The sequence below is a fragment of the Protomyctophum bolini genome, assembly GCF_963924005.1.
Source record: "Protomyctophum bolini genome assembly, chromosome: 10".
NCBI classification, from domain to species: Eukaryota; Metazoa; Chordata; class Actinopteri; order Myctophiformes; family Myctophidae; genus Protomyctophum; species Protomyctophum bolini.
The window spans coordinates 45,614,982-45,632,481 of record NC_137871.1 but is presented as its reverse complement, the minus strand read 5'-3'; the positions used below and the strand labels follow the sequence as shown (position 1 = coordinate 45,632,481).

Sequence of the window (17,500 nt, the reverse complement as noted above, 5' to 3'; positions counted from 1 at the left end):
TACGTCATCATTGAGAGCTAGTCATACATATACACACCACGTACTCTGGTCCCAGCAGTTCAGGCACAATTTGCTATTTTATTTTTTACTGATTATGTGTATAGTATACGTATGACTAGCTCTAAATGATGACGTAAGACATATGGTCATTTGTGTAGTCTGGTCCCAGCAAACCAGGCACAGATTTGCTGTTTTTTTTGCATACCCAAAATAATGGTTGACGGCTGTCACGTTGAAGAGACCGGGCGAAATTATTACTTGCGTGCTCTGCTTGCGCAAGTAAATACATACATTATGACAGCTGGGTGAGGACACGATGTAAAAGTACACGTATAAGTGTCACTCCATTCCCCTCTAGCTGTGAATGTTTTGCTATTTGACGTAAAATCAAGTATATAAGATGGTGTCTGTGCGCGCGCGTGTGTGTGTGTGTGTGTCTGTGCGCGTGCGCCTGTGTGTGTGTGCGCGTGTGTGCAGAGCGACCTCTGCACCCCAAGGAGAAGGTTCTAGAACAGGCGCTCCAGTGGTGCAAGATGGCCGACCCAAGCTCCGCCTACCTGGTGGTGAAGAGGGTTCCTAAAGGAGAGTGTGACAACCTTCTGACAGGTACGCACGCACACATGCACGCACACATGCACGCACACATGTATGCACACATGTATGCACACATGCACGCACACATGTATGCACACATGCACGCACACATGCATGCACACATGCACGCAACGCATGTACGCACGCAACGCATGCATGCACACATGCACGCAACTCATGCATGCACACATGCATGCACACATGCATGCACACATGCACGCACACATCCATGCACACATGCACGCAACGCATGTACGCACGCAACGCATGCATGCACACATGCATGCACACATGCATGCACACATGCACGCACACATGTATGCACGCAACGCAACGCAACGCACGAACGCAACGCCACGCACGCACGAACGAACGCACGCACGCAACACACGAACGCAACGCCACGAACGCAACGCACGCACGCAACACACGAACGCAACGCCACAAACGCAACGCACGCACGCAACACACGAACGCAACGCCACGAACGCAACGCACGCACGCAACACACGAACGCAACGCGCACGCACGCAACACACGAACGCAACGCCACAAACGCAACGCACGCACGCAACACACGAACGCCACGAACGCAACGCACGCACGCAACACACGAACGCAACGCCACGAACGCAACGCACGCACGCAACACACGAACGCAACGCCACACAACGCACGCACGCATGAAGGAAGGGTGTCGCTTATTTTGTTTACAAGCCACGGCCGAGCTTGGGGGGGGGGGGGGGGGGGGGTATGTAAGTGTAAACATTGATAAGTACGGATAATCACAAAGCAGAAAAAAGGGCTAGCCTCGGTCCCAGGCTTACTCATCTGCGAAAAGTAAAGCCTGGTCACAACCTAAGGCTGAGACGCTATCGGCTGAGGACGTATCCTCCGGAATATCCGTCAGATGTATTTCCCCCGGATACGATATTTTCCCGACCAATCACAACACTTGTTTCATTCGCGGAGAATGTAAACTGATTTGTATCAAAGCATCGACGTCTGTCCTTCGGCGATACTTCCGCTGATAGTCTTTTCAGTCGCGGTCTTGCCCCGGGTGGGCGGAGCCCAGGCTACTACAGGGATGAGGATCGTGTTATCTTCCAGCCTATAGGAAGCAAGGTGACCATGTTTTCAGCCAATAGGAATGAGGGTGGTGTTCTCTTCCAGCCTATCGCAGCGAGGTGATGAAGGTGGGCCTCCTGCGCTGTCGCGAGGAACCTCCCAAGCTGCTCCAGGGGAACCGCTTCCAGGACAGAACCTTCCAGATCCGAGACCACCAGCTGGTCCTGCTGAAGGACAAGAAGGTAAGACCACAGACCTCCTGGACCACAGACCTCCTGGACCACAGACCACCTGGTCTTGGACCACAGACCACCAGCTGGTCCTGCTGAAGGACAAGAAGGTAAGACCACAGACCTCCTGGACCACAGACCTCCTGGACCACAGACCACCTGGTCTTGGACCACAGACCACCAGCTGGTCCTGCTGAAGGACAAGAAGGTAAGACCACAGACCTCCTGGACCACAGACCTCCTGGACCACAGACCACCTGGTCTTGGACCACAGACCACCAGCTGGTCTTGGACCACAGACCACCTGCTGGTCTTGCTGAAGGACAAGACGTTGAGGCAGTGGTGGATGAACGGTTTGCGGTTTTATCGGAAGGTCGCTATAGTTCGTATCCCCGGACCGGCACGTTAAAATGACCACCGCTGAAGTGCCCTTGAGCAAGGCATTGAACCCCTACCATGAAATGTTCTATGAGCAGGGCTTGGCTGTAAACAAGTTCGTGAGCTTAGTCCAGTTACCCTGGGTAAACATGGTACCTTTCCTTTCCTTTAGTCCAGTTACCCTGGGTAAACATAGTACCTTTCCTTTCCTTTAGTCCAGTTACCCTGGGTAAACATAGTACCTTTCCTTTCCTTTAGTCCAGTTACCCTGGGTAAACATAGTACCTTTCCTTTCCTTAGTCCAGTTACCCTGCAGGGTAAACATAGTACCTTTCCTTTCCTTAGTCCAGTTACCCTGGGTAAACATAGTACCTTTGCTTTCCTTAGTCCAGTTACCCTGGGTAAACATGGTACCTTTCCTTTCCTTAGTCCAGTTACCCTGGGTAAACATAGTACCTTTGCTTTCCTTAGTCCAGTTACCCTGGGTAAACATGGTACCTTTCCTTTCCTTAGTCCAGTTACCCTGGGTAAACATAGTACCTTTCCTTTCCTTAGTCCAGTTACCCTGGGTAAACATAGTACCTTTCCTTTCCTTAGTCCAGTTACCCTGGGTAAACATAGTACCTTTGCTTTCCTTAGTCCAGTTACCCTGGGTAAACATGGTACCTTTCCTTTTTCTTTAAACACTTCACACTGACAGCTTTCTGTCTGTCTGTCTGTCTGTCTGTCTGTCTGTCTGTCTGTCTGTCTGTCCCTCCAGAGCATCAAACCAGAGAAGGAGTGGCCTCTGAAAACCATGAAGGTTTATATCGGCATCCGCAGGAAACTCAAAGCACCGACGAGGTAATTCATCTAGAATCTATAATCTATCAACACTCTTAACTGTAATATATAGCCTATACTATATCAACTCTAATCTACACCAACTAGGTACTGGTCAGTCTCTGTTTTTACAAACAGTCACATACTGTAATTTGATAAATTATAGTTCAGTTTCAGTTTACTTTCAGTTCCATGTAATATAGTGATGTCATACAGTAATGGTCAGTGTAAAGTATGAATAAAGCTGTTGTTTGATTCCAGATGGGGATTCACGGTGATGTTAGAGAAACACCAGCTGTAAGTATCCTGCTGCTTTTGAACAACTATTGGTCCGTCAACCTATAGAAGCTTTACTGTGTTTGATCACATCATTACAATTATCTGTAGGCTACAGACGTGTGGAGCGTTGTCCAGGGTGTTCTAGAGAAGGGAGAAGAGTGTGTGCACATTGCGCTCCAGAGGCGTCTACGTTTAGATATATCTACGGTTGGAAGGACATAAACCTTTTCCTGTGTGTCTGTGTGTCTGTGTGTCTGTGTGTTTCCTGTGTTTCCTGTGTGTCTCCTCCTCCAGCTTCCTGTGCTGTCTGTCTGAAGCAGAGCTGTGGGATTGGATCAGCAGCTTCCTCAGAGCTCAGGTAAAGTCAAAAGGTTTCAGTTTTTGACCATCTTTTGTCACATCATGCAACATTAAATTCTCCCAAGGTTGACCCACATCTCTCTCCTTGGAGCGCTGAGCTGCAGCCGTGATAAGACTATGTCTAGCAGTTTCCTAGTCCTGTCCTAAGACTGGTAACAGTTTCAGGACCTGCTCCTAGTCCTGTTCTTTGTATTAGGGGTTCACTGCAGAACGGCTGGGTTGGTTTGGAAAGTTTGGGAATTGTCTTTGTACAAATGTGTCTGAGCCGAAAGTAGCGAAATAGATGAGAGCCTGCAGGCAAATATGATGATTGTATGAAATTATGCTGATTGTATGACATTACACTGATTGTATGACATTACACTGATTGTATGACATTACACTGATTGTATGACATTACACTGATTGTATGACATTATGCTGATTGTATGACATTACACTGATTGTATGACATTATGCTGATTGTATGACATTACACTGATTGTATGACATTACACTGATTGTATGACATTACACTGATTGTATGACATTACACTGATTGCAACTAATCTGATTATTCCCCCCCCCCCCCCCCCCACCCTCCAGAACGACCAGGCTCCGCCCCCTCCAGTACTGCGACGTCATTCGTCGTCGGACATCTCCAAGCAGAGGTTTGGAACGATGCCATTGGTTCCCATCAGAGGAGAGCACGCCAAGGCCAACAGCAACGCAACCATGCTGTCAGCCAACCAGACCCTGGTAACTGTGTGTGTGTTTGTGTGTGTGTGTGTGTGTGTGTGCGTGTGCGTGTGCGTGTGTGTGCGTGTGCACTGCCTTTTTTACTAGTTGAACTCTGAAAGAATATTCCATTTTCACGATTTTTCAAAAATAGCAGATCTACAAGCTCGTAGCGCGCCACTCTTGGCGCGCTACGAGCTTGTAGATCTGCTATTTTTCAACAGCTAAAGTATGACATAGGCCTAATGGGGGGGGGGGGGGGGGGTCACTTTTGGAACCACAGCGTTAAAAGTGTACTGTCTGTCTGTCTGACCTGTCTGTGTCTGTCTGTCTGTTCAGAGGAAGCTTCATGCCAGACGGACCCTCTCCATGTTCTTTGTGAGTATTTATCCTGTTTTTCATTGATTGAAAACTTCAGTCAGAACAACCTTCAGCTGTCAATCAGAGCCATGACATTCACCCAGCTGTCAATCAGAGCCATGACATTCACCCGGCTGTCAATCAGAGCCATGACATTCACCCAGCTGTCAATCAGAGCTATGACATTCACCCAGCTGTCAATCAGAGCTATGACATTCACCCAGCTGTCAATCAGAGCTATGACATTCACCCAGCTGTCAATCAGAGCCATGACATTCACCCAGCTGTCAATCAGAGCCATGACATTCACCCGGCTGTCAATCAGAGCCATGACATTCACCCAGCTGTCAATCAGAGCTATGACATTCACCCAGCTGTCAATCAGAGCTATGACATTCACCCAGCTGTCAATCAGAGCTATATGACATTCACCCAGCTGTCAATCAGAGCTATATGACATTCACCCAGCTGTCCTAAGGCTGACATGTGGCCAGCAGTGTGGTAATTCTGTATCGCTATGGCTCTGGTCTGACCCCTCAGTGTGGTAACTCTGTATCGCTATGGCTCTGGTCTGACCCCTCAGTGTGGTAATTCTGTATCGCTATGGCTCTGGTCTGACCCCTCAGTGTGGTAACTTTGTATCGCTATGGCTCTGGTCTGACCCCTCAGTGTGGTAACTCTGTATCTCTATGGCTCTGGTCTGACCCCTCAGTGTGGTAACTCTGTATCTCTATGGCTCTGGTCTGACCCCTCAGTGTGGTAACTCTGTATCTCTATGGCTCTGGTCTGACCCCTCAGTGTGGTAACTCTGTATCTCTATGGCTCTGGTCTGACCCCTCAGTGTGGTAACTCTGTATCGCTATGGCTCTGGTCTGACCCCTCAGTGTGGTAACTCTGTATCGCTATGGCTCTGGTCTGACCCCTCAGTGTGGTAACTCTGTATCGCTATGGCTCTGGTCTGACCCCTCAGTGTGGTAACTCTGTATCGCTATGGCTCTGGTCTGACCCCTCAGTGTGGTAACTCTGTATCGCTATGGCTCTGGTCTGGCCCCTCAGTGTGGTAACTCTGTATCTCAATGGCTCTGGTCTAAAATAACTACATGTTACATAATGCTTCTCAACATTTCTGAATTCCTGCTGCTGCTTCCGCACCCCCCCCCCCCCCCCCCCCCCCCCACTGCGTTGTCATAGCAATCCCGTTGATTTATAAAGGATACAGCCCCTGTCCCCGCCCCTTCCCTGTGGGAAGCTGGCTACTTCCTGTTATGACATCATCAGGATGTTTGAGGTGTGGGTGGCAGGATGCTGTGTGTGTGTGTGTGTGTGTGTGTGTGTGTGTGTGTGTGTGTGTGTGTGTGTGTGTGTGTGTGTGACATCTGACAGCCTGTCTATTGTTTTCTGGTCCATAGTCGGTCAAACTGCGCCCCCTGCTGCTGAGCCCTTCTTACTGCACTGTTTCTCCACTTCCATCCAGAAGAGTCTGGGACGTGTGGAGCGTTGTCCAGGGTGTTTTAGAGAAGGGAGAAGAGTCTGGGATGTGTGGAGCGTTGTCCAGGGTGTTTTAGAGAAGGGAGAAGAGTCTGGGACGTGTGGAGCGGTGTCCAGGGTGTTCTAGAGAAGGGAGAAGAGTCTATGGGACGTGTGGAGCGTTGTCCAGGGTGTTTTAGAGAAGGGAGAAGAGTCTGGGACGTGTCGTGCCTTGTCCAGGGTGTTTTAGAGAGAAGGGAGAAGAGTCTGGGACGTGTGGTGCCTTGTCCAGGGTGTTTTAGAGAGAAGGGAGAAGAGTCTGGGACGTGTGGAGCGTTGTCCAGGGTGTTGTAGAGAAGGGAGAAGAGTCTGGGACGTGTGGTGCCTTGTCCAGGGTGTTTTAGAGAGAAGGGAGAAGAGTCTGGGACGTGTGGTGCCTTGTCCAGGGTGTTTTAGAGAGAAGGGAGAAGAGTCTGGGACGTGTGGAGCGTTGTCCAGGGTGTTTTAGAGAAGGGAGAAGAGTCTGGGACGTGTCGTGCCTTGTCCAGGGTGTTTTAGAGAGAAGGGAGAAGAGTCTGGGACGTGTGGTGCCTTGTCCAGGGTGTTTTAGAGAAGCGGGAAGAGCCTGGGACGTGTGGAGCGTTGTCCAGGGTGTTGTAGAGAAGGGAGAAGAGTCTGGGACGTGTGGTGCCTTGTCCAGGGTGTTGTAGAGAAGGAAGAAGAGTCTGGGACGTGTGGTGCCTTGTCCAGGGTGTTGTAGAGAAGGAAGAAGAGTCTGGGACGTGTCTACTAATCAAATGATTCCCGAGCGCGGCACGGCTGCGGCTCACCGCTCCAAGAGATTTGGGTCAAATGCGGAGAACAAGTTCCACTGCGGTAACGTGTGTGACAAATCGTATGACGCTGACTTGCTGATTTGCTGACCGCACGATGAGAGGGTTTGTAGGGTTCGATCAGACTCTGAATGTACTCCTTACTACTCTGTCTGTCTGTCTGTCTGCCTGTCTGTCTGTCTGTCTGTCTGCCTGTCTGTCTGTCTGTCTGTCTGCCTGTCTGTCTGTCTGCCTGTCTGTCTCCAGCCTATGAAAGCTCATCAGAACTCGTTTGAGGAGCATTCCAACCCTCCTGACGTCTGCGTCGTTGACCCCGACGTTGACCCCGCGGTTGACCCCGCGGTTGACCTCGAGGAGCCGCTGTACGAGGAAGTGGGAGACTTCGGTCTTCATGTGCTGCAGTCGCTGCAGAACGAGGAGGTTCAGGAGACGGGGGACTTGGGTCGTCTTCAGGAGGACTCGGGTCGTCTTCAGGAGGATTTGGGTCTTCAGGAGGACTTGGGTCGTCTTCAGGGGGACTTGGGTCGTCTTCAGGGGGACTTGGGTCTTCAGGAAAACTTGGGTCTTCAGGAAAACTTGGGTCTTCAGGGGGACTTGAGTCTTCAGGAGGACTTGAGTCTTCAGGAGGACTCGGGTCGTCTTCAGGAGGACTTGAGTCTTCAGGAGGACTCGGGTCGTCTTCAGGAGGACTTGGGTCTTCTTCAGGAGGACTTGGGTCTCCAGGAGGACTTGGGTCGTCTTCAGGAGGACCTGGGTCTTCAGGGGGTGGGGGACTTCGGTCTTCAGGTGCTCCAGTCGCTGCAGACCAGCTTCCTGTCCAGCGCCAACGCAGAGACCCGGGAGGTCCAAGACCCGACCCTCCAAGACCCTCAACACCTACCAGACCCCGGCCTACACCTCCTCCAAGACCACCTACACAGCGCCGACCTCCAGGACCCCCAGGTAAGGCAGGGCTTATGTCTCCACCATGAGCCTTTTCAGAGATGTTAGTCTGTTAGACGTTATGTCTCCACCGTGTGCCTTTTCAGAGATGTTAGTCTGTTAGACGTTATGTATCCACCATGTGCCTTTTCAGAGATGTTAGTCTGTTAGATGTTATGTCTCCACCATGTGCCTTTTCAGAGATGTTAGTCTGTTAGATGTTATGTATCCACCATGTGCCTTTTCAGAGATGTTAGTCTGTTAGATGTTATGTCTCCACCATGTGCCTTTTCAGAGATGCTAGTCTCACCTAGCCACTACAGCCAGACAACTATGCCACAGAGTGTGTAGTCTGGAACTATACACCCCCCAAAGTCCCAGCAAGGCGCGATTCATACTCCTATTTTAGAGCCGAATAAAAGTGACGTCATTTGGCTCTGTAGAGCCTACAATGTGACGTCATTGGGCTCTGTAGAGCCTACAATGTGACGTCATTGGGCTCTGTAGAGCCTACAATGTGACGTCATTGGGCTCTGTAGAGCCTACAATGTGACGTCATTGGGCTCTGTAGAGCCTACAATGTGACGTCATTGGGCTCTGTAGAGCCTACAATGTGACGTCATTGGGCTCTGTAGAGCCTACAATGTGACGTCATTGGGCTCTGTAGAGCCTACAATGTGTCGTCATTTGAGGTTCGGGGGGGGGGGGCGGGTACCGTCCTAAAGTCGACTCTTGTTACTTGCTACTGAAAATTTCTGACGAGCCGAAATCATTTGGGCTCTACAGCGGTTAAACAGGAGTATGAATCGACCCTAAGGAAGCTGCCATTTCCGTTCACGAAAATATATTTTAAAACATCTTTCCTACTAGGCTGAGGAATATGGGTACAGGCTTTAGTTCCGACATACTATTAGTCCGAACTGTCATTAGACAGACAACCTAATCTAACCCTAACCGCAAGCACGTTGCTCCAGACTGTACGACGGAAGCATTTATATTTTACACGTGATCAGAGCTTCCGTTGCTCCAGACCGTACGACGGAAGCATTTATATTTGACTCATGATCAGAGCTTCCGTTGCTCCAGACCGTACGACGGAAGCATTTATATTTGACTCGTGATCAGAGCTTCCGTTGCTCCAGACTGTACGACGGAAGCATTTATATTTTACTCATGATCAGAGCTTCCGTTGCTCCAGACTGTACGACGGAAGCATTTATATTCTACTCGTGATCAGAGCTTCCGTTGCTCCAGACTGTACGACGGAAGCATTTATATTCTACTCGTGATCAGAGCTTCCGTTGCTCCAGACTGTACGACGGAAGAATTTATATTTGACTCGTGATCAGAGCTTCCGTTGCTCCAGACTGTACGACGGAAGCATTCATATTTGACTCGTGATCAGAGCTTCCGTAGTAGTTTAGGTTAACTATTTTTTTTTTTTTCTTCAGGGTTTTTACAGACACATAATCAAACAAACAGAAATAACAACAACAACATAGTACAAAGACAAACTTCCACATGGACATATAAATCAAAAACAAATAAAATAAAGACACAAAATAAAACAAACGGACCGTATAAATGAAGTTACAGAATAAATGAAATGCAATTAGAACCTTACTTTGGGGATATTTTTTAACTCTTCCTTTCCATCATTCTACTATGTTTCACCTCTTGCCCATTTATATAACGACCACTTTTCCCATCTTTTTCCATAGAGGTTATTATTAATAGGTTACTCTTATTCTTATCTTGAATGTCAACTTTTTCATGTCTTCAATGTTGTCCACGATTGCTCGCCATTGTTTATAGCCCGGTATGTCAGTCTTGAGCCAATTTTTTTGTGATTGCTTTCTTTCCGGCTGCTAGAAGGATTTTGACCAGATATTGGTCTCTCGGATGCACAGATTCCTCAATAAGACCCAAGTACATTACAAGGCAAGAACAGGGAATGTAGTTTCGGTGAACTTTCAAGTGGTTTAGTACCGTTAACTTAAGTTAACTTGAAATAATAACCTTGAAAACATAATGGTGATGACATCACGTATTGTGACGCTGCTTGTCAAAATACTGTGATGTGATATTATAGTTCTCCATACCCCCGTCCCCCCCCCCCGTCCAGACCCAGCCGGCCGTGAAGAAGACCTGCTCTCTGGACCGCTCGGACCCTCCTGGACCTCCAGGACCTCCAGCTGTGGTCAGAAGAACCCCGAGAGGAGGCTCTCTGTCTCTGGACGCCCTGGAGATGGAGGTCCCTCCAGGAGCTTCTTCTCCTGACGGTCCAGAACCAGGCTCTCCAGAGTCCCCCGGCGGCCTCCTGCACTTCCCCACGGCCGCCAGGAGGAGGCAGCAGTGCTGCACGGCCTCACAGGAGCTGCTGCTCCAGGAGCTGTCCTCCGTCTTCACCAGGAGGACCCGGGGAGAGAGAGAGAGGGACGAGAGACACCGTGACCAAGAGAGAGAGAGGGACGAGAGACGCTATGACGCCTAGACCCGGGGAGAGAGAGAGAGAGAGAGAGAGAGAGAGAGAGGGGCGAGAGACACCGCGACCAAGAGAGAGGGACGAGAGACACTGTGACCAAGAGAGAGACCAAGGACCAGATGGATTACATCTCCAATGGGAGGAGACCCCGGGGCAGACCAAGGACCAGATGGATTATATCTCCACTGGGAGGAGACCCCGGGGCAGACCAAGGACCAGATGGATTATATCTCCACTGGGAGGAGACCCCGGGGCAGACCAAGGACCAGAAGGATTATATCTCCACTGGGAGGAGACCCCGGGGCAGACCAAGGACCAGATGGATTATATCTCCACTGGGAGGAGACCCCGGGGCAGACCAAGGACCAGATGGATTATATCTCCACTGGGAGGAGACCCCGGGGCAGACCAAGGACCAGATGGATTATATCTCCACTAAGAGGAGACCCCGGGGCAGACCAAGGACCAGATGGATTATATCTCCACTGGGAGGAGACCCCGGGCCAGACCAAGGACCAGATGGATTATATCTCCACTGGGAGGAGACCCCGGGGCAGACCAAGGACCAGATGGATTATATCTCCACTGGGAGGAGACCCCGGGGCAGACCGAGGACCAGATGAATTATATCTCCACTGGGAGGAGACCCCGGGGCAGACCAAGGACCAGATGGATTATATCTCCACTGGGAGGAGACCCCGGGCAGACCAAGGACCAGATGGATTATATCTCCACTGGGAGGAGACCCCGGGGCAGACCAAGGACCAGATGGATTATATCTCCACTGGGAGGAGACCCCGGGGCAGACCAAGGACCAGATGGAGGAAACACATCGACTCACTGGCCTTGGAACGTCTCGGAATCCCCCAGGAGGAAGTCACTAATGTTGCTCTGGAGAGGGAAGTCTGGAGCTCTCTGGTGGAGCTGTTGCCCCCGTGACCCGACTACGGATAAGCGGTTGAAGATGGATGGAAAAACCTTATGGATTAGTTTTGTTTTTCTGTTTATGTTGTTAGTACTGTATGTTGTTAGTACTGTATGTTGTTAGTACTGTATGTTGTTAGTACTGTATGTTGCACACAATGCCAAATACTGGTCGAGGCAAAAGTCTACACACTGGAACAAAATCTACAGTATATTTGAATCAATGACGCAATTATAGGCGAAGATCTTTATATTTAAAATATATTTGAAATATTTTTAATCACATTTTTCCACTCACAATTATATATTTTTGCGAATGAAGCATGTAATGGGGCTTAACCAAGCACGTCATATCACGTCACGTCAAATCCAACACGCAATATTCACATGTTTATTTCCACCTGCTATTAACATAATATGTTGGATAATTCTACTGTCATTGTGTCTCATACAGTGACGTACAGTAGACTCCGTGGAGGGGGGGGGAACATGAATTACACCTGAATTATGTACAGTATATATTCGCCTAGTCGGTTCGTCCCGTTTGTACCGCGCCCGTTCGCGCAATTCTCGTCTTTGCGTTGACTTCGTGCGCAGCTCTAACCATCCAAGTCTGAACGCACGTTAAACACATTTAGTGCCGGAAGTGCTTCAAAATAGGAGCTCTGGGGGTGCCGGAGTTGTCTGATCGCTTTTACTCTGAAAGCCATGGACCGGAAACACTTTCCTAAAAAAGTTGACTTGACAAATTGACCTAAACATCCCGATCGTTTTAATTTATACGATATATGATCCAAAAAGCGTTCATATTTTGCGGGAGAGAGACGGATGAGGAGCAGAAATGAAGCGCCAGCATATCGATCCGTTCATCACCACGGAGAGCGCCCTGGATCAGGAGATACGAGTCATTCTTTCCGCCGCGCTAACATGGGAGTCAATGACAAGCACAGAGCGTTAGCATACGGCAAGAGAAAAGCGAAATGCCAAAAAAATAAAATAGGAAAAATTCTGAATATTCTTATCTCGCCCTGTGTCACTATAGGACGTCGCTAGAAGGTCCACAGACGTCAAAGGCTACGATCGTTTCTAATCCTTATGGCGGTCTCACACCTCGTATGAAGTGAAGCGGTTGTCCTGTCTCCGACCACCAAACAACATGAATGTTTGTTCTGAAAGCTGCACTCTCCAAGATTCAAGATTGCTTCATTTTGTCATTATTTCCAACTGTGTAGCAGCAGAAAAAAAACGAAATTAAGTTTTTCTCCTAGTTAAAAAAGACAACACAGGCTCATACAATAATAATTATATCAGTACAAGACAATACTATAAGTATAAATAAGTCCTAAAATCGGAGAAAAAATTAAAGTCTGATCTTTTTCCGACGAAAAGTTCTGTGGTCGGAGAGAGTATGGACTGCCCTTAACACGTCTTTTGTCCGGGCGGGGGGGGGGGGGGGGCGCGTTGCCTGTCCCCTTGTACACACGCAGATCAGGCACTCAAATGCTAATCTTGTTTTTTACCTGCCAGGTAGGGTACAGTAGGGTATACTAGGGTATACTTGTTCACAATGAAAAGGAGTAGCCTACCAGAGATGACTCAGTTCTGCAATCATCATGGCATTTAAACCATTCTGACCTGAGATCAGATTCATACGAGGTTTCCACTGGACACACACTGGTCTGATTAACCCATTCTGACCTGAGATCAGATTCTAAAAAATGTCAGTCGTTCTTCGATTTTTCAAAAATAGCAGACCTACAAGCTCGTATCGCGCCACTCGGTGGCGCGCTACGAGCTTGTAGATCTGCTGTTTTTCAATAGCTAAAGCATAACATGATGCCAACACCAAAATGGGTGCCCGGTCAGAATGGGTTAAACAAACATGCTCTTATATAATCTAAACACTGTGACACGTTCAAAGAGTGTTACAAATAAGTATTTAGAACCTAGAAAGGGGGGAGGAGGGGCATCTCTGGTCTCATACCTGCGTTCATCTGATAGTTTTCTTTTTTATTTCCATTTATATTCATGAATGTGGTCAGATCTTTACAGCAGGGATGCATGGGTTACAGACAAGAAGTCCGACAATGAAAACCAAAACCAAATCTATAAATGTATTGATATCAGTGTTATTATGAAACTGTATGGTGCAAATGTATTAATAGCAGTGTTATGAAACTATGGTGTAAATGTATTAATATTATCAGTATTATCAAACATGATAAAAAAGTGTTTTTCTAGCTCCAAACATCGTGTCGTCATAGCAGGTACTGTATGAATTACTAACATTTTGTTTTAAATATTATGCTGATATTTTCATGTTGTATATTTACTAACGTGTGTGTGTGTGTGTGTGTGTGTGTGTGTGTGTGTGTGTGTGTATATGTGTGTGTGTGTGTGTGTGTGTGTGTGTGTGTGTGTGTGTGCGCGCGCGTGCGTATAATTTTAGAGGTTCTTGACATTACATATTTTGAGCATCACTGATATAGAAACATGAGGTTTTCCAATAGGATATTGAATGATTGATTGAAGTTTTTATTAACAGTTGGCAGAGGTGCACGGTGGCACAGTTGGTAGTGCTGTCGCCTCACAGCGAGAAGGTCCTGGGTTCGATTCCTGCTCGGGACGCTGTGGGTGCTGGCGGCGTGTTTCCTCCTCCGCGTCATCAGTGCCCATACCTGAAGGCGGGGTTGGCGAAAGGGCCTTTGTGGAGTTTGCATGTTCTCCCCGTGTCCCCTAGGGTAGGTACCCTCACATGTTCTCCCCGTGTCCCCTAGGGTAGGTACCCTCACATGTTCTCCCCGTGTCCCCTAGGGTAGGTACCCTCACATGTTTTCCCCGTGTCCCCTAGGGTAGGTACCCTTACATGTTCTCCCCCGTGTCCCCTAGGGTAGGTACCCTCACAAAAAACATGCAGTAATCCTGGTCTCTAAACTGCCTCCCCCTGGCCAGCCGGGGCGCCTGATGGAGGGGAAAGGAACTGGTTGGAATAACGTGTTCCTTCCACGCGCTACGTCCAACCAGGGAAACTCCCCCCTGTCGGGTGTAAAGGAGCAACTTGGACACTCAGGCATGAGTTCAAGTCCGTTGCTCTCCCCTTGTCCCCCATATATGGGGACTAGGTTGGTGGAGGGTGTGTAGAGCCCAGGATCACATTAGATGATTGACACAGGGGTGAAAAATGGGTTACAAAATTGTGGGATAAAAAAAATATATATATAAAAAGAAAACAGTTGGCAGAATGGGTAAATTTCAAATGAAAGCTCAACTCGATACAAAAACGTACTGTTGACTGATACAACACTGGTTGTTTACAACGGTCCACCATGTTCAATTCATCACAACATTTGTGTGAAGTGAGCGGCGCTAATATATTAAAGTCTAACTCATGTTGATTAGGTGATGTAAAACAAACGGTGCAAACACAAACATTAATTCATTAATGTCATTTGATGTTTGTGTTTAGGGACATTTTCCCTTCATTGTCAATGGCGCTTTTAAAACAAACATTGAACTAAAAAACAGGAAATCAGGAGGTAAAAATGGAAAACATTTGTAGAATGCCTTCAGGTCAGGTCTTAATGCGTTATAGTTGAGTTATTTGAGTGGTAGATAACCAACACAGTATAGTATTATTGTACAGTAACTCTTCATACTGTACTCTGCACTGTAACTGTAACATGAACGGTGTGTGTCGTTTAATATTCCTCAACGTCTCTTACACTGCTTTATGAGTCGCACTGTTATCTGTTGGAGTTGTTATGGACGTCCGTCGACACTAGGGGGCAGCAGACACCCACCGTTCAGCCTGAGAAACATCAGCAAGGATGTTTCACACTGTGTGTGTGTGTGTGTGTGTGTGTGGGGGGGGGGGTCGTCCTCACAAAGGAGTAGGGTCTCAGTAAATCACTTCCCTCCACTCGTGTGTGTGTGTGTGTGTGTGTGTGTGTGTGTGTGTGGGGGGGGGGGGGTCTTTGAAGCGTGGAGGATCTCTGTAAAATGATCACACTGCCTCACTGCCTTAAGTGGCTTTATGCCCCGAAGGTAGAGCGAGCGCACACACACACACACACACACACACACACACACACACACACACACACACACACACTGAACACACACACACACACACACACACACACACACTGAACACACACACACACACACACACACACACCACACACACACACACACACTGAACACACACACACACACACACACACACACAGCTGGACATGTGTCCTTATAGCTGAAGGCAGGACATTACTGTGGGCTCATGTGGCATGAGACAGACAGGTCAGTGTGAGGTGAGACAGGTCATGATGAGGTGAGACAGACAGGTCAGTGTGAGGTGAGACAGACAGGTCAGTGTGAGGTGAGACAGACAGGTCAGTGTGAGGTGAGACAGACAGGTCAGTGTGAGGTGAGACAGACAGGTCAGTGTGAGGTGAGACAGGTCATGATGAGCTGAGACAGACAGGTCAGTGTGAGTTGAGACAGACAGGTCAGTGTGAGGTGAGACAGACAGGTCAGTGTGAGGTGAGACAGGTCACCTCAACAACAACATTCTTTAGTTTTGGGTCTGAGAGGCTAAATGTCATCAGACGGTGGTTCCGTGGCTCAGATGCTGTAAACCACACCAATGCAAACTCAATGACTTGGCATTGGTGTCGTTTGACCCGACCCTGTGGTGTGGTTTGGTCTTAAACTAGACGCTGATGTGTGGTGTGGTTTGGTCTTAAACTCCAGGCTGATGTGTGGTGTGGTTTGACCCGAGCCTGTGGTGTGGTTTGGTCTTAAACTAGACGCTGATGTGTGGTGTGGTTTGGTCTTAAACTCCAGGCTGATGTGTGGTGTGGTTTGACCCGAGCCTGTGGTGTGGTTTGGTCTTAAACTCCAGGCTGATGTGTGGTGTGGTTTGACCCGAGCCTGTGGTGTGGTTTGGTCTTAAACTCCAGGCTGATGTGTGGTGTGGTTTGGTGTGGTTTCAGACATGCTGATTCCACTGGAGATGGAAATGAAATATTAATGATGGACATTTAATATTTCTGTCAACAAAGGTTTCTATGACGCCTTTATTTATTTCCTTATTTCTTTATTTCTTTCTTTCTTTCTTTCTTTATTTCTTTCCTTCTTTATTTCTTTATTCCTTTATTTCTTTATTTCCTTCTTTCCTTCTTTCTTTCTTTCTGAAAAGGTGGGGGAGAGAGCGAGGGGCGAGAGAGCGAGGACAAGCCCCAACAACAGCTTAGAGGATTAAGTTCATGCTCACACGCCAGTCCACGCGCACACACACACACACACGCACACGCACACGCACACACACACGCCACGCACACACACACACACACACATGTTGTGACTCAGTGCACTGAACAGTGGAGGCCAAGGTGGATAAAACTGTCTCACCCACCATCACCCTGTCTCACCCACCATCACCCTGTCTCACCCACCATCACCCTGTCTCACCCACCATCACCCTGTCTCACCCATCATCACCCTGTCTCACCACCCACCATCACCCTGTCTCACCCATCACCACCAGCTAGGTGTAGCTAGGTGTAATGTTAGAGACCACAGAAGACATGTAAATATGAAATAAATGCTTAAACATGTAGCTATAGGTGTAATGTTAGAGTCCACAGAAGACATGATGTAATATGAAATAAATGCTTAAACATGTAGCTATAGGTGTAATGTTAGAGACCACATAAAGACATGTAAATATGAAATAAATGCTTAAACATGTAGCTATAGGTGTAATGTTAGAGACCACAGAAGACATGTAAATATGAAATAAATGCTTAAACATGTAGCTATAGGTGTAATGTTAGAGACCACATAAAGACATGTAAATATGAAATAAATGCTTAAACATGTTAGCTATAGGTGTAATGTTAGAGACCACAGAAGACATGTAAATATGAAATAAATGCTTAAACATGTAGCTAGGTGTAGGTCCAAACTGAACAACCAATATGTCAATTTGAAGCTATGATTCCCTGCTTTCACATGACATAAATAAATGACTTGAACTTACTGTTTAGTGTTAGTCCTAGTCG

The 17,500-nt window shown here is 47.9% G+C and overlaps 1 protein-coding gene across 1 annotated transcript in view; it reads left to right on the top strand.

The window, feature by feature from the left end:
- Positions 1 to 10,813, top strand: part of arap3 (ArfGAP with RhoGAP domain, ankyrin repeat and PH domain 3) — a 58,101-nt gene extending 47,288 nt beyond the window's left edge. The window contains exons 30-38 of the mRNA XM_080773981.1: positions 478 to 606; positions 1,768 to 1,904; positions 3,031 to 3,113; positions 3,354 to 3,389; positions 3,666 to 3,729; positions 4,317 to 4,469; positions 4,788 to 4,826; positions 7,355 to 8,050; positions 10,155 to 10,813. Coding sequence (XP_080630107.1) covers positions 478 to 606; positions 1,768 to 1,904; positions 3,031 to 3,113; positions 3,354 to 3,389; positions 3,666 to 3,729; positions 4,317 to 4,469; positions 4,788 to 4,826; positions 7,355 to 8,050; positions 10,155 to 10,523 — 1,706 coding nt within the window. The 3' untranslated portion in view covers positions 10,524 to 10,813. The remainder of the gene's footprint in view (positions 1 to 477; positions 607 to 1,767; positions 1,905 to 3,030; positions 3,114 to 3,353; positions 3,390 to 3,665; positions 3,730 to 4,316; positions 4,470 to 4,787; positions 4,827 to 7,354; positions 8,051 to 10,154) is intronic.
- The last annotated feature ends 6,687 nt before the right edge of the window (positions 10,814 to 17,500 follow it).